The sequence below is a fragment of the Patiria miniata genome, unplaced genomic scaffold, assembly GCF_015706575.1.
Source record: "Patiria miniata isolate m_02_andy unplaced genomic scaffold, ASM1570657v1 HiC_scaffold_11, whole genome shotgun sequence".
Lineage (NCBI taxonomy): Eukaryota > Metazoa > Echinodermata > Asteroidea > Valvatida > Asterinidae > Patiria > Patiria miniata.
Window position 1 is genome coordinate 111,071 of NW_024037049.1, and position 20,432 is coordinate 131,502.

At 38.7% G+C, this 20,432-nt stretch overlaps 1 protein-coding gene across 3 annotated transcripts in view; it reads left to right on the forward strand.

Annotated features, from left to right (window-relative positions):
* LOC119741208 overlaps positions 1–20,432 on the forward strand; it is a 42,004-nt gene that overhangs the window by 17,342 nt on the left and 4,230 nt on the right. For all 3 annotated transcript variants that reach the window (XM_038216952.1, XM_038216944.1, XM_038216960.1), the window contains 11 exons: positions 278–340; positions 2,993–3,135; positions 5,975–6,041; positions 8,088–8,165; positions 8,594–8,710; positions 9,645–9,710; positions 10,346–10,427; positions 11,424–12,863; positions 13,144–13,308; positions 16,847–16,880; positions 19,758–19,857. In XM_038216952.1, the coding sequence (XP_038072880.1) occupies positions 278–340; positions 2,993–3,135; positions 5,975–6,041; positions 8,088–8,165; positions 8,594–8,710; positions 9,645–9,710; positions 10,346–10,427; positions 11,424–12,863; positions 13,144–13,308; positions 16,847–16,880; positions 19,758–19,857 (2,355 nt within the window). The remainder of the gene's footprint in view (positions 1–277; positions 341–2,992; positions 3,136–5,974; positions 6,042–8,087; positions 8,166–8,593; positions 8,711–9,644; positions 9,711–10,345; positions 10,428–11,423; positions 12,864–13,143; positions 13,309–16,846; positions 16,881–19,757; positions 19,858–20,432) is intronic.

Genomic DNA, 20,432 nt, shown 5'->3' on the forward strand with positions numbered 1-20,432 from the left:
TATTACCAATACACTGCTTGTCCCTTTCACTTTCCATAATGAAGCTAAATGCACATGAGCACTTAAAATTGCATTTATAACTACATGTACATGTATATGCAACTGTTTTTCCTGACTACAATGAATTTAAATATTTTTCCTAAAAATTTGGTTGACAGGTTGCCCTCCATATTGATCAAGTTCATGGTTGGACAAAAATGAGGCCACTACACTAAGGAAGCATGGGGTTTCAACATTCTAGCTGTTATTTTTCTCCATGTTTGCTATGCTTTTGCAGATTAGCCAGTTGAGAGTAACTCAGGATTTTATGATTCGCACACTGAAAGTCAGCAATCAAGAGGTAGGCACTTAAAGACATTGGAATGAAGTAGAACTTGCTTTGAAAATGAAAGTACCATGGAGCAACTTTTTTTAGGGGGAGGGGTAAGATGGTCGAGAGGCTGAATTATCTGAATTAGAACCCCTCCTCTGTGCAAAAACTATGCACCTATTCCAATTGTGATTCCAGAATGCTGATGAATAGCACCACCTTGGCTACTGCAATTTCACTGGCCTAGAACGGACACGTGTCTGGTCTATAAAAACATAATGACACAAATCCCTTTTCTACGTATTTTTCTCATCGTGTTACATTTCTAACAGGTTTGATCTTACCTTTGAGTCCATAAAAATGACATTTTCAACAAAATTTAACATTATTCATAGCCCACTGTTCACTTCGTCCCCCCCCCCCAAATGGTAGTAGTAAACACGTACATGCGGGTATTTCATGTCCCATTCCACCTTGTCTTGTTACTTTTTATCCCAGGAAAACTTCTATTTTTGTTTTATAGTAATTTATTAAAGACAATATAAATTGGCATTTATTGATTTGCAGTGTGCTCAAACAATGCAAAGAAAATCATGATTTTCAAAACAATTTCGAATTACTGTGTAAATTGTAGTGCAAGAGTTCATTGTAACTTGGGTTAACATTAATAATTCATGAGAGGCTTAACAGGATGACTGAGTGCCAAAGTTATGTGCATTTTGTCAACAAGATGCTGAATGTGTAATACATGGAGCACCCTTCAGTTTGATTTCTCTGTGTACGTTGCCTTTATCTAACAAATTCATGTCATTGAAGCTAACTGGTATTGAAATTATTTTCAATTCATTTCCTGGTTTCATAACACAAAATGGAATGGAAATACTTCATACTTATGTCAAACAGACTACCCTGAGCAAAATGCTCAAAACAAAATTTAATTTTACGAACATTGAAAGACATTTTGTTCTGGACATGATAAAATACTTATTAACCATGAAGACATCAATGTGTGATTTTTGGCGAGCTGCTAAGCAGATGTGAGCCTGTCCGTCGCAATGTCCGTCCGGCGGCGCGGTCCGGCCATCTGCATTCAGATTACAATGTTGAAGGTTTTGGTTCTAGCTAATTTGGTTTAAAAAAAAGAAATGTAGTTTACATGTATCATCTGTATAACTTCTAATTACATGTACTGTAGGTTCATTTCATTGCAGTAAATGTTATGATTTTATTGAGGAATTTTAATTCAAGAAAATGTTAAAGTTTTTATACCGGTATATAATGTACATGTACATATACATGTACTGGTATAAAATGTACATGTACATGTACATATACATGTACCGGTGTAAAATGTACATGTACATGTACACTGTACATATACATGTACCAGTATAAAATGTACATGTACATGTACATATACATGTACCGGTATAACATGTACCGATACATGTACATGTACATATACGGGTATAAAATGTACATGTACATGTACATGTATGCATTAATTTCCAATGTACTACCGGTACATTGTACATGTATGTGTGTAATTTTGGGGGAGCATTCATGTGTATGGGCATGTGCTTCTGGTTTGATCTTTTAGTTTTATGGGGTTGGAGTAGGGATGGGAGTAAGGGTGGGGTAGGGATCGATGTGTGGGGGAGGGTGGGGGTGGAGTGGGGGATAGTGGGTGGAGTAGGGGCTTGGGTGGGGTGTAGGGGTGGGTGGGGATGGGTAGGGGGTAGGGTAGGTGGGTGTGGGGTAGGTGGGTGTAGGGGTTGGAGTTGGGGTGGGGTGGGGATGTGTAGGTGGTGGGGTGGGGATGCATGGGTAGGGGGAGGAAGGGGTGGGGTTGGGGATGGGGTAAGATTTGGGGGGTGTGGTGATGGTGGTGTGTCTAATAACCATTCTTGTACTGGTACCTCATTTGTGGGGACTACACACAAGTTCTCCCATGGTAATATGGGGACCAAAGACGCTGTGGGGTCTGCAAAAAGTCCCCAGCTAGGTCTTAATTTACCCTAACAATGAAAAACTTCCCCACAACGCGGTGACTGCTAGCCCATGTACAAATGTATTTGTAAGGACATTTATTGACTTTTTTGCTGGCATTTAAAAGCTGACCCCTACACCTTGGCACATCATCCTGAATCCCTTCCATCATGCCCATCCCCAACCCTACTGTACCATTCCCTCGGCCTCCCTTCCTGCCTTCAACAGCGAGCCATGGTGGCCAGCTTCACCCTTCTAGAGTTTTGTGTGAATTATTTAAGTTTGTCCATTTTTTTCTCTAAATAGCAGTGCAGGCACTACTTCAAAATTTCAAACTTTAAAAAATAATGGATCTTCTATAAATGGAGGTGTGGTAAAATAGTTGAATTTGAAAATACTAGCGTGGTATGTAGAGAAATGCTGAGCCTGAATTCCGAGATCTGTTTGAATATCTAAGTCAAAAGCTGTGCAAAGTCATGAACGAAAATGCGAAGTCATCATGGTGTCGTTCCTTGTGCATCTTTGAATTTAAAAAGCCTGAACATTGATTCAAAGTCTCCCAAGTTGTAACAAATTATTAGAATCATGAGTTGAAGGCAATAATTGAAGGGTCTGAAGCCTTTTGTTCTGTTTTTTTTTTGTAAATTGGCAAAGCACTAGTTTGTGTTGTTTTTTGTTTTTATATGTGAACAGCAAGAGAGGGTGCTGAATCAGTTTCATTATACAGCCTGGCCTGACCATGGTGTGCCTAAGACAGTCCAGCCTATCATGGACATGATCCAGCTATTCCGAGAGTATTTGCCAAATGAAGACAACCCTGTTGTCATGCACTGTAGGTGAGTATATTACAAAGAAGCATGCTAGAGCAGTCACAACTCAATCACTGGAAGAGATGATGTCTAAGATAAGGTTTTAACATTGAATCCAGTCCAAGCCTGATATATTTTTGTCAGTGCTCTTGATCAACATTGTGAGAAAAGTTGGTTGTTAAAGATATTCAAAATTGTTTTGAGATGTGTTAATATAATCTTCGTTTAGTCGAAGTCTTCATCTGTTATTTGTGTTAGTTGCCCTCCAGCACAAACTATTTGGAAGTCGCACGACTGTATTTTTTTTCTTGTTGATTATGTTTTTTTTTTCAAGCTTGGATTGGTGGGTAATATTGGCTTTTTTGTGTCCTCATTTGCCTTGGTGCCCTCCATCATTTGCCTTTGTGTCCTTCCCAGAGCTCCTAACATGTACGATTTTGACTAGCCTTGGTCAAGGCGCTAAATGTTATTCATCCCGGCCGTGGCGCGTAAACCATATCCTCGCTAGGGCCATGCATTATGCAGTGCATTAAAAATACAGTGCGAACAGCGACCTCATGCGGCCACCATTTCTATGCAAATTAGTTGGACCCAATATCGCGCCTTGGTTCAATCGTCGGCAAACGCTTATGTTTTTCTTTATTTTGCGCTGGATTTCTAGCGCACGACCTCGTATGCGAATACAGATAAGTGTAGGCGGGGCTAATATGTGGAGTGTCCAATCACACCTTGGTAAATCCGGACGTCATCAAATTGTTTACAGCTAGCTATTCGCCTTTTGCGGACGTGACAGGAACCACAGTTTGTGCGCATTGGTGCCGTGTGCAGAGAGACACATAACGTGTACGTGTACATGTATGGATTATGTACGGTGCCACATTTTACTAAGCAAGTTTCCCCGCACGATCGACCAATAAGAGAACGACATTTAAGGTCAGCTAAGGCTATTAACATAATGAGCACCACCTCCAAAACCTCACATGGACGATTGAACCAAGGCGCTATATTGGGTCCAACTGATTTGCATAAAAATAGTGGCCGCGTGAGGTCGCTGTTCGCGCTGTATTTTTAATGCACTGTACTGCATGCATAGCGCATAGACATTATGACTGCATGCATTATACCACACTACGGCCGGATAAAAAACAACTAGCGACTTGACCAAGGCTAGATTTTGACGTACTTTTAAAGATTTTTCACCCATTTTACACACATCACATGTCATCATTTCGAAATGTGTGTAGTATTTGACTAGCCGCCATTGTTGTTGATCAGCTGGCAGCTACCTCGTACCCATGGTCTACTATCATTCGTTCAACATCAACCTCGTACCGGATCTATCACTGTGGGTACGATGTCGAGCTGCTAATGAAAATCTGAAACAGTGCGGCAATAGAGGGCGCTGTTGTCGCTACCTAGGAAAATTTGAAAAAAAAAATTAAATTGACGTGCATGATCAAAATCGATGCGCACGCTGACCAGAGACCAAATTTTTGTTTGTTTGGCCTAACATGTAAAGAGATTGCAGGTGTGTTGGATTTGTTTTATTGATGCAATGTTTCAAACTGCAAATGGTTCTTGAACACGCTGAAATGGTAAAGAAAAAAAGTCGGAAGAGTTTCCATGTAAGAAACAAAGCAAACTAGAGGTTAAGGCGTTTGTTGAGATACAAACGCAGAGTGGTTGGGCCGACAGCTACATGTATTTCATTAGATACAGCCCAGTTAATTTTTGAATAAGTTTATGTCAGAATTAAGGATCACAAAAATTTAACCTTTCCAGTAAAATCAATGATTTTGTTTAAAACAAAAAGTATCAAATTTCAGTACACATTTTATATTCACATACAAGTTATTTCTGGTTTGATGACTTTATCAGTCCAAAATGGGAAAGTGAATACTAATTTAGTACAAAAGGACACATACTATGTTCATTATGAAGTTAAAATAACGTATGAAATATGGAAAATTTAAGTGTATGTATTAATAACACCTAACTTCCGTTTTGATGACGTCACAGCATTAAAGATCGAAAGGTCCATATTGTAACGAATGTCATTATTTGGGCTACGAACAAAGTCATAAGACAGGGATCAAATGATAGAATTTTAAAAAATGATCATTTTTAAATTCTTTCTACAGAAACTGCTGGTCTGATGACGTCATAATTTTGAAACCTTGCAAAGTTAGAATTATGTACATGTAGTTGATAAAAAAATAACGAGGGGTGATTTGGTTAAATTTGGACGGATGGTTTTTAAATTAAGAAAAGGAAACCCTATATGATGTACAGCTAGAGGGCGCTCTTTCAAATGATGAAGTCATAATGCTGTTTTGGTGTCCTTTATTCCATTCCAAACACTTCCATATTATTTGCTTATAGTAAAGAGCTTTCGCTTTCGAGTTCTATTCAATTTTTATTTCACTTCCGGTAACATCTGAAGTGAAGGTCAAGCAGTTTTTTGTCTGGGAATGAGAAATGTTGCCCGAGGCATCATTTACAACCTCAAGCAAAAACGAACACGATACTCTATTTAGTTCTAAAGATATATAGCCGAAACTAGTTTCAAAAATTTGGCCCTTAAATTGCTTGGGATGAGGGTTGATATATATTGAAAGTTACAAGTTCATATCATAAACCATTTAGGAGAAAACCCGTAAAGAAGTATTGTCCGGAAAAAAAGAAAGAAAGAGAAACAGATTAATCGTAACAACTCCAAAGAGTGGTCGGGTTGTGCCCAACCACTCAAAAACAAAAATGTAACTTGACCAGAATAAAGGGACCTTGGCAAAGTTATTGTTTGGCTGCTTCATGGGTTCAAATGAAGTTTAATGTTAATGTACATGTATATATTTTTTTCCTTCAGTGCTGGTTGTGGACGCACAGGTACAATGATCTGCATTGATTATGTGCGTGCTCTTCTGAAAGCAGAAGTAAGTTAACATTAAATATTTGTTTTCTTATCAAAGAATTTTTCAAAATCATTATCTGTTGGTACTTCAACAGTTACCCTACTTTCAAATGTGAGATAATTTGTGCTTGGGTGATTACATGGACTCATGCAGACTGACTATTCCCAGCCACTGCCCTCGCACTGCTCCACACAGCCTGCAGATCAGGACAGTTTACCCCATTGCTTTACTCCTCAACCTGCAGAGACTCTGACTAGTTCCTTGGTATTTGATTTCATGGCAGCCTCTGGGCTGTCACTTTTGCAGTCTAGCTTGAAATCAGAAAGAGGACGAATTTCAAATTTTCCCTGGACTGTTCCCGGGATGGGTTCACTGTTCTTAGTCTGCTTGCAGTGACCGGCTTTACTTCAGGCTATTAGCTCCCTGACCTCCTATCAGCCTTCTTTCACTCGAGCTCACGTTCTAACCTAGGAATGTCTCCCAACCAACCAACCTATGCCGGTACCTCCTGGCTCTGACACGGCCACCATACCTCACACAGAGACCTAAACTCTAGAATCTCCAGTTGTCTGAGTATTCACACCAAGTTTTTTTCAGGATTCTCTGTCTAGGGACCAGTGTGATCCTCCCCCTTCCTGTCCTCTGTGGTTGGGGGCTGACGCTCACCCTCACCATCGTCCCCTCTGCAAGACACCAATCTTTGTGACGTTTCTTTGCTGACCTCACTGTCAATGCTCTATTACCTTCCGTAATTTTCAGAATATAGGCCGCAGCATGCAAAAATCTGCAAATTTAAATTTACGTCGGCGTATTAGCCACACCGGCGTATAAGCCGCACTGACCGCAGCGGTTTCAATTTTGAAAAGGCCTCAAAATTCTAAAGTCAAAAAGCCTTGGACCAGTCCCATTCACACTACGAAAGCTATAAAATTTTCCACAAAAGTTTTATCAAAACATTTACGGTCGATACTCGTTACAACAAATATGGAAGTTGAATTGCTGCTGGCTGGCCCTTCCGGTCCCCGGCCTAAAAGTTAGTGCATGGCCCGGCAGCCTGTGCCGGTGAATGACAACATTTTCCCGCAGTACTTGAGAGAGTATGCAACCCACCATGTGTCGTCTGACTGGAGCAATGCAAATCTTGCTTTGTGTCAACAGATGCTAATTTGTTTTGTCCTAAGAATAAAAAGGTCTTTTCTTTACAACAAAACTTATCAAACTGTTGTGATTACCAACGAGTACTAAATCAAGTTTTTGATCGTACTTTCTTCGAAAACAGTCAACACGATGCATGCATTATTATGGACGAATCCATTAATTTCATAAGGGGTGATTTAGCCCCTGTTTTGCATTTTACAGCGTTTCTTGAATACATTTTCAGAAAAAATTATATTGTGACGTTGAACGACTGATTGTCCAATAAAGAAACGTTTCGGACTTCATAAAAATTATAAGTTGTCTTTTTTTTTGACACAGCGGAAATATTGATAATTATTGTTCCCAAGAAAGTACACCCCTTTATTACCACAAATGGTGTGGTACACAAGTGAGTGCATATGGGGCATGCATGCAGCAGCTAGCTGCACTAATGGTACGGTCACTGACGAAGACAGCTTTCACTCCAGGTACTCGCGCACGGCCGGCCGCCGGTACCGCTCGGTACTTTTTCGTGAGACGTGCTTCCACTGTTTGTTAATGACTTTCCGGTACCTCAAGTCCGGTAACGATTGATAATTCATTTCAGCAAGCTATCTTTTCTTATACCAGTACATTAAATTCACATTTAAATTTCATTTTATTCTTCAAGTCTGGAGCGAGGTTTGAACCTTTAAGACAGATACGCAGACCTCTAGTTTTTAAAAATTCTTTTTATTCTGCTTCTTGTTTTCTATCCCATACACTTGTATATTTTTTTCTTGACAGGACTTTAGCCATTAACAAGACTCATTTGCAAATGAAGACAAAGCAACAATACTAAGGATTGTCATACGAATATACTTTTAGGTATATCAATGTGTTCTGAACACAAAAACCTAATAATAATCTTTCTTTTTAAATTTAATTCAGAAAATTGGACCGGACTTCTGTCTGTATGACATCATCATGGAAATGAGGAGGCAAAGACCTGCCATTGTTCAGACCAGGGTAAGATTTCAAATGTATGTACATGTACATGTAACACAGCAGTTTACTTGATCAAACATTGTATCGGCGTAAAGTATTTTCAAATTCAGGGTTTTTTTTAATTTTAAATTTAATAGAATTTCATTTCTATTGAGATATATCTCTTAAACTGTTCAGAATCTATGGTTGAAGTTTTATGGATGAACTTTTTGGAGTGTCCTTTGTCACTTGTAAATGGAGTGCTCCTTGAATGATTGGGAATTCCATAATTGTATAACACACTTTTTGAGAGTATTTAACTTATTTGGGTACCAAACCAGGAAGTGGAACTTAATATCATGACAAAATGTGGTTAAACCTCAGTGTGAAGGATCTCTGTGTAGTATTCCCCCTTATCAAAAAAAAATCAATTCCTTTTTTCTTTGATTTTTGCTTGTATCTTCTAACAGGATCAGTATGAATTAGTGCACAGAGCAGTGGCCTGGCTGTTCAGAAAGGCATTGGGTTTGGCACCCAACCCTCATGACTATGGTCATCTCTATGAAAATGTGAAATTACAGAATGAGGTTTGTTACTTGTCACTGTTTTTAAACACATTCTGGTTAAGCAAATGTGTAAATCAAGCACACAAAAAAACAAAAGAAAAAATATCCCAAACCAAAAGATAAGCTTCATGTACACGTACATGTACCCTTACTTAAGAAAGTGGTGGATCTGTTTATTCAATTATCATGAATTTCATTTCAGCACCAACATCCTCTTCCTCATTCAGTATCCAAAACATGGTGTGTGTGTTAATATTGGAATCACTGATTGGTGAGGTAAGAAGATGTTGCAAACAAGATAGCAGATTGTAGCCCACTGTCTTGTATTCTTGGCTTGACATACATGTAATCTTGCTTAAAATTCCCTTTTGGAACCAATTGTATACATCACATGTTTGTATATAAATTGTATTGGTCTTGTATGACTCATTTTGTTGTTAACTTCAACACGCATGCATGAGACTGAAGTCCAATTTGAAAAAATATCACTAACAAGTAACAAGTAGAATATAAACATGCACTCAACTATATCCTGAGAATTTACATTTTTTGTGTAATCATCATTCAGAGGAGTTAAGGGTACTGGTCTTGATTCATATGCCACATTTTTTTTCAAAACCTGTGCTTGAGACGCACATGTCTCATTAACATGGCAGCTTATAAGTGTCTGATTTCACACATAGCATTGTCGCCTGCTTGGTATCATTACATGCAGCACTTGTCTGAAATTGTCAGCTGTGGAATATAATTTGTTGGCATTATTTGCTTGTAGTTTGGTGGTGGGATTTGCCAACGTTCTCTTAGTACATGGAAGACACTAACTGTGTTGAGTTCTTGTGACCCAGCCCTTTGGAATATGATTAGTAAACAATAAAATACACTGAATTTTAGCAATCTCAAGACAAATGTGTACCTTAAGATCTAACCACAGGTATTATCCGTGCACTATTCCCAGGGACCTAGAATGCCACCTGGTGCAGGTAATCTCAGCCCAGATATCAGATCAACACAGCAAATTAAGGTGAGATAACTCAGTAACTACAATGCATATTCATTTCAATCAAATACCACATGGGTTAAACATAATTTAGTACACCGTACAAATGCCATGCTCAAATGATGTGCATAACAGTTTCCGTTGAAACATTTTCCTTTTACTAGTTCTTATAATGTCATGAAGGGTATCGAAATGAGTCATTTCAATAAATATCCATGATAAGTTGCAAAGACGTTTATCTCCAATCGGATAGTTGTCTGGAATCCTCCCACAATGAAGTAATCAGTTTGTAAACAGTGTTGATAACTTGTTCATAGGACTATTCCTGATACTCAATACAGTGGGCCTATTGCAGGTCAAGTTTTCAGCAACTTATCCAGACTAACTAATGAGATGACTCCTAAGGAACAAAATCTACTTGACCAATCTCCAAGTTACCAAAGAATCTAATTGATCATTTGTTAATATTATAAAAGCTATCAACTTTCCAGTGAGACTCAAACAAAATATCAGTCCGCGTTTAGTTCTCAGTTTAAACTTCAGCTCAGACTTGACTTGCATCAGACGTAAGTTGATATCCACAACACAATTGTGTTCAATGTTTAAATGTAGCTCTACATTGCAACTTAATGGTTTGTTTGTTGTCTGTTTTCATTCAGTTAAGTCCTAAGCAACGCCGGCAAAAAGATAAAGAACAGGACCATGGCCACAACTATGTCAATCATGTCATTCAAGGAAAGGGTAATGCTCTGTCAATATGCCCCAGAAAATGTTTTAGCTGTTTTTATAGGATGCTGTCAAAGAGTTGTAACCCCTCCTCACTCATGCTGACGGCTATAGCCGCGCTCCAGTATGCCGTGATAATGCTGAGGTATGCCGTCTGTAGGCAGCTGCTACTGTGCAGTGCCGCCCCTGCCACTACTGCGCGGAGGCTACTGTACAGTGATGCGTGTAAGCCTGTGCTGTGAGGCATGAAAATCCTATGGCAAGAGGTTAACAAGTATTATATAACGCCGGGGCTCAAAAATGGGAAATACTATTGAACAGTTAGGATCATTCTTTTTCCATGACGCGGTATTTGTGCACAAATGCATGCTGGTGTGCGCGTTCAGCGTTCCGCGTAGCGCGTATTGTTCCAAAGAGCCAGTGCTACAGCGTTGGGTTCAAACATTTTTGTGAAGGGGCGGTTTGGAAGAGAGAAATACATTTTCCACCAATTTTGTATTGAAATAAAAGTTCAAATGACAAGGATCTTTATGTCAGTTTAAGCAAATATTGAGTGGCTTAAAATTGTGAAATGGGAGTAATATTATCGCTCGGTAAAATCTGGACTTTTCCAGTTCATTCAGCTTCGCCTTGTGAAAGGATAAGTCCAGATTTCACCTTACGATAATATTCCTCCTATTCCACGCTGAGCCACTCAATATTTGTATACTCAACAATCAAGTCTTTGGCAGTGAATTACTAGTGTATAAACGCAAAAAAAATGTCCATCATATTTCCGAATTAATGCATTTATAATTTAATATTAATTGTAAAATTAAAGTAAATTACTTTAAAATTCAATTCAACAAGTTCAATTTCTTTTAATTTTAAGTTAGAGTCAGCGAGTAAGAAGTTTAAATCAACAGTTTGAAATTACTTATGTTATGTTCTCAGAAAGGATTTGAATTTTGAGTAAATAGACTTAAACTGCCTTACTAACATCCCTTATATGGCTTGTTGCTTCCTTACTAGTATCTGAACAAAGTCCATCTCCAACAGCTACTGGGATGAAGATCCTGAAGCCCCCATCATTACCTACCAAGCAACAACTTGATACAGATAGCAGCCAAACAGTGTCTGCTAATTCCCTAGAGAAGGCAGAGACAGAAGGAAAAATGGAGGAAGATGCTTCATTGAGTCCTGCCCTCACTCCAAAACAAAGCCCCTTGGCCCAAGAGAGATTTGAGAGTGGTTACAAGAACACATTAGCTGCCTTCAAGGAATTTGAGGAACCTCCTTCAAAAGTCAGATCTACACCTCCAAAATCAACGGAGCAGGTAAAACCAACTCCCCGTGCAAGACCTGTGCTTCCAATATCATCTTCAAGGTCATTGGATCTTGACTCTGACAAGCCAATTTCTCCTTCCAAACCTCCACTGAGTGATAAGCCTGCCATTGGAGAGAAACCAGTCAAAGGTTTGCAATCATCACGCCCACTTCTGGCCATGAAACCAGCTGTTGTGAGGAAGAAAGACACAGGCAGTGGAGGCAGCCCTCATGGAACAAGCCCATTCTCTGGACTGAAAAGAAGGCCAACGAGTGAACCAGTCCAAGATCATGAGAAGGTGCAGCACTTGGGAACAGCACAGTTCCAACGGGCCAAGAATGTAGTCAAGGCTACACTGGGAAACAAACCAGACGGAGATGATAATAAGGAAGGGGAAGTCAAAAAAGGCAAGGAAAGGAGAGACTCTAAAGGTAGACCTTCCTCTGCCCCTCCCAAACCACCAGCCGGCATGAAGCCAGTGAGCAAATCTGATGCAAGTAAACACCAATCTTATGAAGTAGTGGGTATTACTTCACCTTTGGGAAAAGATGTAACTTCTAATGAGAAGCAAGAAGTTGCCAAAGCGTTTCAGTATCAGATCCAGCCAGTAGCATCAGTTAAACTCCAATCTCATAAAGATAAGGTAGATGCAAAGTCACCCACCAAAACAGAATCTTCCTCAAGCCAAATTCAGCGCAGAAAAACAGTTGACTTATCTAGACCTCCACAACCTGTTCCCGATAGTGACAAGTCAGAATACACATATGCAGTCCAACCTGTGAGTGTTATTGAAAAATTAAAAGATGCCCAATCTAGACCACAACTCAGAACTGGACAAGCTCTTTCATATTCATTAGCCTACAGCGATCCTGCAGATGGTGGAAATCCCATAGAGCCCAAAAAATCATCCAGAATACTGGATGATTATTCCTATGCTTCAGAAGTGATTATTCCTGTTACAGCAAGTAACAGTAAGGATATCACAGACAGGAAGGGCAGCGCACAATCCATGGCTTATGAGGTCATCCAAGTTGGTGGTCCACCAGGTCGTAGGTCATCAGAAGGGACAGGTCAAGATGAAATGCCTGTATTTGATAAAGCCCCAGGGGAGTACAATGAGCCAAACATTCTTTCAAGTCGACATGGTAAGCCAACTTTTTTCAGCTGTTTCCTTTATTTTCACTTAACCTTTTTTTTATTGCAATGGAAGAGATGTTCATGTAAATAGTTGATCTTGCATCTTGTCTCTTAAAGTTTTAGAGTTTGTTAGTACCACTACCAGTGATCCTGAGTAGTGAGTACCATCTTAATGCCATTAAGCATGGAAGCAAGAGGCACCATATATTTTGCTGTGAATATGCTGCTGATTTGAAATCAATGTATCATTTATTTGTATAGTGTTGAGACTATTTATTGTTTCAACAGTGTCTGAACAGAGCTCTTTGGGGCAGAACCGTGAGTCTGTGTTAAGCAGTAGCACCTCCTGGGCTTCCTTCACTGATGATGAATATGATGATTCTGGGATGGATGAGCATCCCCCATCCATTCCCATCAAGACATCTGCAGCATATCAGTACGTTGATGGCACCGGTATGTATGTGGATGGTTCCATGCTTCGCAAGTTATAGACAGATAAAACACTTGGATGATGCTATATTGTGGTTATATTTGAGTGAAATAAAGCTTTGTTATTGCCAAGTAGAATTCTGTGGAAACAAGAGAATTCTCAAGTCTTAATACATGTATAGGCAATCAGGCTATTAATGATCAGTTTACTTGATACATGTACATACTTTTACTTGATACGCAGTTCTGGAGAGGATTTGGTATCCGTCACTATCTTGGTTCATAAAGTTGATGTGTAAAAAAAAATAATATCACGAACAGGTAAACAGATCAGCAAAAAGGGCAAATTTGAAGCACATTTCATAGTTGCGTGATCACCATTTTGAAATTGTTCATTTTCTGTATTATTCCCCTCGGCAAATATTCTCTGTGACTTTTCTTCTAAACGGTACATTATTATGGCAACCAAGTTGGTTAACTCCGTAAATCGGCAGACATTTAGATTTGTATCATAATCAGTGAAGACAGCGAAAAAATACTCACATAATTATTTGCAAAAATATTACTGGCTGAATGTTTTACGTAGTTCAGATTTGAATGAGGTTAGAGAAGTCTTGGTTCTCAACTGTACATGCAAATTATTCCATATGATTGTACCAGTTACAGCAAAGCTTAAGACATAACATACTCTTGTTTTGCACAAGGATTCCTTGGGGCCTTATTAGTGGATTGTCATATTTCACGAATCTGATTAAGTGGTGTGAACATATTTGTCATATATACAAAGGAGTAATTTTGTTAATACATTTGTAAACAAGAATAGCCTTTTCATACTCAATCCTTTCAGAAAATGACATTCAATTAAGACTAGCAAACATATCGGCTGAAGGAGTTGAGAAAGCACGCTTCAGGATTGTCCGCGCGGCTCTTTTCAGACATTTATCAATAACATTGTCATGAGATATGTACTGTCCTCCCCATACAGTACTACAATAATCTAAAGATGGCATAAACTAAGATAACAAAAAGAGAGTACAGGCTGCTTTGGGGAACATAGTCGTGGACTCTATTTTGCATACCCAGTTTAGAGGCAACGGTTGTCTTCACATATTCAACGTGTGGGCCCCAACTTACAGGTTCATCAATAAAACCCAAACATTTGTTTACAAGAGTTCACCTTTACAACTGGACTACCAGCAATACTGACATTAAGGTCAGCACTGCAGACTTTTATTTTAGTTCCAATAAGATTTGTTTTTGTTGGCATTTATTGTAAGTTTGTTTCTGACACACCAATCGTAAATTCTAGCTAGGGCTGTATTCAAGTTGATCTCTATCTCATCAACACATGTAGAACTACACGTTAATGTTGAGTCGTCAGCATAAATGTACAAATTACATTCTTAGGGATACAAAGCGGTAGGTCACTTGTATAAATAATAAATAACAGTGAACCTAAAATTGATCCCTGTGGCCGTTGTTAGGTGGTATGGCTTTAGATATGTTGCCCTAAATATTCACAGATCGACTACGTTCACTTAGATATGACACTAACCAGTTGATAACAGAGGTTGACATATTAACCCTTTCAATTTGTCTAGGAGATTTGTGTGATTAACAGAGTCAAATGCCTTACTTAAATCTATGAACACAGTGCCTGTCATTTCCCCACGCTCCATAGCCTGAAAACATTTGTTCGTTAAATCATGCAAGGTAGTTTGTTCAGTGTAAGGGCCTAAACACTGACTGACAACAAGGAATCAGATAAATCATCAAGGTATGAATAGACTGCAGAGTGTTTCTATCTTCCTAGAATCTTGAGATAAAAGGCAGTATTGATAGGCTGATAGTTTAGTCGTATTACATTTGTCCCCACACTCGTGAATAGGTGTAACCAAGGCGTGTTACCACTCTCTAGGGTATACATGTATATTGTTCACATCGAGAGGCTAAAGATGTACATTGTATGTCAAGGATTTGGTCTATGTACGGAAACGCTATTCTAATCATTTTCACACTTATTCCATCCAGACCTGTTGCTTTTCCGACCGACATTGATGATATTTGCTTTTGAACAAAGTCTTCTGCAATATCAGGCAGTAAGCATTTTTCATCAAGTGAATGTGTAACACAAGAGTTGATATTGTTGTCCTCTTCAAGAGCTCACATGGAGGTGCATTACTGGCCATACATGTTCCGATTGTTGACAGTGTTCATTAAATGTATCAGCAATGTCCTTGAGATCATCAACGAATTCCCCATTCTGGGAAAGAAAAGACTTTGGAATAATTTTCTGTTTGCTGGCAGAACCTTTTTAATTTTTTTCCCCCGCCTTTGTTTTCCATGATGGTTGATTTAAAGTGTTCGCTTTTCTTACTTTTAAAAACCAGTCGTCTAAATTTTCACCAAACTACCGGGATGCCGCCCTTCGCACGGCACCTGCTAGCTGGGTGCAGTCATAAAGTTTGTATTGTTTGCAGGTTAAAAAATTGTCGGTGTAAAAAAGAAATAAAGATGTACTAAGTAAATACCGAAAATCTAGGGCAAATCTGCCAGGGGACCGGGGTGACTTGATACTCTCATTTGACATGTCTGACCAGACAGACATTTTTTTATTGTCTTTGTCTGATAAATCCCACAAAATTTCGGAATTATTCATTATCACGTGAAACACATCAGCTACAGAGAGCCTACCTTTGCAATGAGCACCTGCTATTGAAAATAGGAAGTGGGAAAATCAACTATTTTGAGAGAAAACTTGACAGATTTATCAATGAAACTACCTCCATGATTCATTGTCTTATAACGCTGCTGACAGTGCGCCCTCAATTGACGTAACACAGTCATGTTTCGAAATGCATTATCCATATCGTACGATCGACGTACACTTGGGGGACCTGTTTTCTTATCATGAACGTTATGTTTTGAGTAATGGCGATACATTTTGGAGTGTTTTGGTAGAGATAATGCTGTGATATTTAAGTATTGAAAGTCTGAAAGAAAGATATTTGCCAAAAAGGCAAAGCAAAAGGAATAAATGTTTTTTCACGTCCCAAACTGTGATTTCAAAGATGGTCTAATGGGGGGTCATATATATACCATTTCAGCACTGGACATACATGTACTGGATGCATCTTATATCAGACATTATGCACCTAGCATACTCCTGATGAATTTTACATCAGACATCATGTGTGCCCTCACACTTGTCTTCCGGTTGTGTGACCGCCACTTCCGTGACAGACATCAGACAGAAAGACAATGTAGGATATTTTAATATATTAAATGACTTTGCAAGGTTTTTTTCCTCAAACTAAAACAACTGGTTCTACTGAAAAAAGGCTGATTTTGTGATCCATTTTTTGTTTTGACATAAAAAATATTGTTCACATCTTAACTCGGCAGTGTCTAATGAAACAGTTGTCTGCCTGATCACCCTGCATTTGTAACTCGACAAACATGAATGTCTAGTCAAGTTTGTAATTTGTTTTCAGTCACTGAAGAACTCAATAATGTAGTATTGTCTTGTTTCATTAATATGATTTGTGGATATTGTTTGTAGGTGTGGAGGGAGATGAATCTGGAGCTGGATCAAGGTAATTGACATACATCTTGTGAATTTTTAAGCAGTAGAAATTTAATGTTATCTCTCCTTGTCAAGGTTCACAATATTGCAAAAAGAGAAAATGATTAAGTGCTGTTGCTAGAGGAGTTTCATCACTCTATTGCGCTAGTTTTGTGTCAAATGTACCACCCTTTTTTGGTCTTTATATCACTACTCTGATAGTGTGCCGTGTGCTCATGAACTTCCATTTATTTTATACAAGCTGATTTACCCAATCATGATCGGGTAGGGCGTATTTGTGTCGGGGTTGAAAATGTGGGGAGTAATGTACATGGGGGATTTAGTTGAGAAGACGTGCAGTTATAGAAATGAAAGAGATAGAAAATAAGAAATAAATAGCCCTATTAGCTGATTGGGCAAAGAGATTATCAATATCATGTAAACTAACAGTAATTCAAATTTAATTCAAAGCTTCAGAAAGTCGCTTCCAAGCTTTGTTGGGAAGTGTAATATCTGGGAAGATTGGTTTTGGAAGAGTGACTGGTGTTAAAAATGAAATCCCAAGAAATGAGCTACATTTGTATATTTAAAGTAGCCCCCCTATCGAAATAAACTGGAACCACATGAAAATAACAATTTGTGGCCCTTCTATTCACTGTGCTTGGTCACGGGCGCATGCAAAGCATAGCCTAGCAAACATGGACAAAATATATTTTTCCAAGGTTACCCCATACTACTGTTTGGTTAACGCTATTCAACAGCGGGGATAGTAGAATACGTAAACTGAGCCCCTAAGTTCAAGCCGCTGACCATGCACAGCCTTGACTCGTAGAAAAGGCAACACAGACGGCCGCCAGGCAATCAATGTGAAAGCACACACCACGGCCATTCCTGTTAAAAGCTACGAAAAATCGACGAAACTGATCGCCCGTCCGCACGCGAAAATAAGGATGACCTGAAGTCTCTGAACTGGCGGAAGACACCCTCCACATTTTTCCACAGACGTGGCGCGATTTTGGCATCGCGGGAGCCTGCGGTCTCGGATCCTTTCAGGAGCAGACATTTCTCGGAGGCCGAGTAAAACTTGCTCTTATATATATAGATCAATATTTAATTGGTCATAAAATTGCGTCAGATCTCACCTTAGTACCTAAACAGTATCATGTTATCAGTTTGAATGATTATCAGCCAGTTGTGCTCACTTCTCAAGTAATGAAATCACCGGGGCTTATATTTTGGAATCATCTGAAGCCTGCACTTCCATAAGCTTTAAATCCTTTGCAGCTTGCATACCGTGCCAACCGGTCTATTGTTGATGCATTATCATTGTATTGCATTATCTGCTTGAACATTTAGACAGTAGATCCTCAACATACGCTAGACTTCTCTTTATTGATTTCAGTTCTGCATTCAATACAATATCTCCATCTGAATTGTATAATAAGCTCACTGCTCTTGTTATTAAACTCATCCTTTTGTAGTTGGATCTATAATTTTCTTCCTGATTGCAGTCAAGTAGTACTTGGAGTGAACTCCTTGGTTTCCAACTCAATTGTCATGAGTACTGGTGCTCCTCATGGGTGTGTGCTATCACCATTGTTATATTCTTTGTCCACCTACGATTGTGTTTCTTCATTTGATGACTGTACAATTGTAAAATATGCAGATGATACAACTGTTGTTGGACTCATTAAAGGTAACAACAAACATAATTACTGCAATCAAACTCAGCCCTAAACGCAGTGGTGCTCTGGTAATTTGAACCTCAATGTTACAAAGACTAAGGATATCATAGTCAATTTCCTTTCAAGTCAGAATGAAATTTCTCCACTTGTTATCCATGGGACCGATGTAGAAATTTCAAATTTTAAAATTATTTTTTAAATTGGCATTCATTTATCAAATTATTTAAGTTGGGATGCCAACGTTGAGCACTGCATTAGGAAAGCACAACAAAGGATGTTTTACCGTCAACGTCGCAATAGTTTCCACCTCCCTAATGATCTGTTTAATGTCAAGTTTGATCCTGCGATAGTGGGAAGAGTGTTAACACAGGCTATCACTGTGTGGTATGGCAGGACTGCCATGGCTAACCGGCAGGCACTGGAGAGAGTCGACTACATATATTGTTTGTAGAGATCTCCCGTCAGTTTCAGAAATTTATAACACCAGATTAAAGAAGAGAGGGGGTGCTATTATCAATGATGAATTTCATCTGGCTAATGAGTTTTGTGATTTGTTGAGATCAGGGAAGCGTTACCGAGTAATCAAATGCAATACAGAAAGATTCAGGAGAAATTTGTATCCTACTGCAATCAGGGGACTGAATGAAATGAAGTAACCTGACAGCTTCAATGAGATCACTCACTTGATATTCTTCATATGTTTAAATACCTTTCAATTTGAATCACTCTGAGTGTCATTTTAAAATTGTTCTTCTTCGTGGCAATTTAATGTTTTAAATACAAATCCTGGTGCATTTTTTTAATGTTTAATAATATTTATTAGTGTATTTTAATGTTTTGTAAGCACAAGAACCACAGCAATTTCTATTGTATACTTTGTATATAAATAGCAATAAACCAAATCTTGTTTTGATTTTAATTGTGTTCATTACCATAGCCCAATTCCCTGGCTCTCTAAGCACACAATATGCTGCTCAGCTTCTGTGTGTTTCATGGAGACTGCAAGTAAAGCACTTAAAAGGCACACTAACCTCGTGGAAAAAAAAAATGCTAAAGTTTGAGATGTCATTATAGAAATCTCTATGTGCACACGGCATGAAATACGCTTACATTGTAGGTTGGCAAATTTTTTGACAAAGTTTCACAGTTTTTCTGTTAACTGTTAAGCAGAACCATTAAATTGATGAGCTTATATGTTTATTTTTCCTTTGTTTCTTGTACAGTTCCAAGCCAAAGTTTGCCCAGTTCCTTGCCAACCAAAGAGACAAGCTTGCAACACATAAAGAAAAACTTGCTTCGAATACAAAGGGCATCCTTACAAAGGTATTTCTTAAACCATTATTTCTACTATTTAATATAATACGTCATGTGACATATTTCAGACGTTTTTTGGGGTTAGAGCAAAGTGGACAAAGCAGAATAGATGGATTGCATTCAGCTGCCATCTTGGAGGTGTGCTTTTTGTGTTAATTCAGTAATAATGAATGCACAAGAGGTCTACTCATGCGTATCACTGTTGAACAAAAGCACACACCTCTATACATCTCCAAAAACCTTGATTGGCCTCGGTGCTTCGCTAAATATGGAATGAACACTATACAGAAGGTCAGTATGGACACACTCATTTGAATTGGAAGAGTATTGGACCTCAGAACAATGTATTTACATGTGTACCCATAGATCAAACCTATCATCAAGGCCTATTCTTCACTACACATTCTGGGCAGGGTACTGTATGGTCTTGTCATTTGTACCATTTCTAGGGATATGTACATGCTATGTTGGCATTACCAATTCATTTCTGTCCTGTAGCAGCAGCAACCAGATGAATGCTACTCATCATCAAACAGTTTCATTTCCTACTATTTTAATACCAGGGAAAGTATCTCATTGTCAGC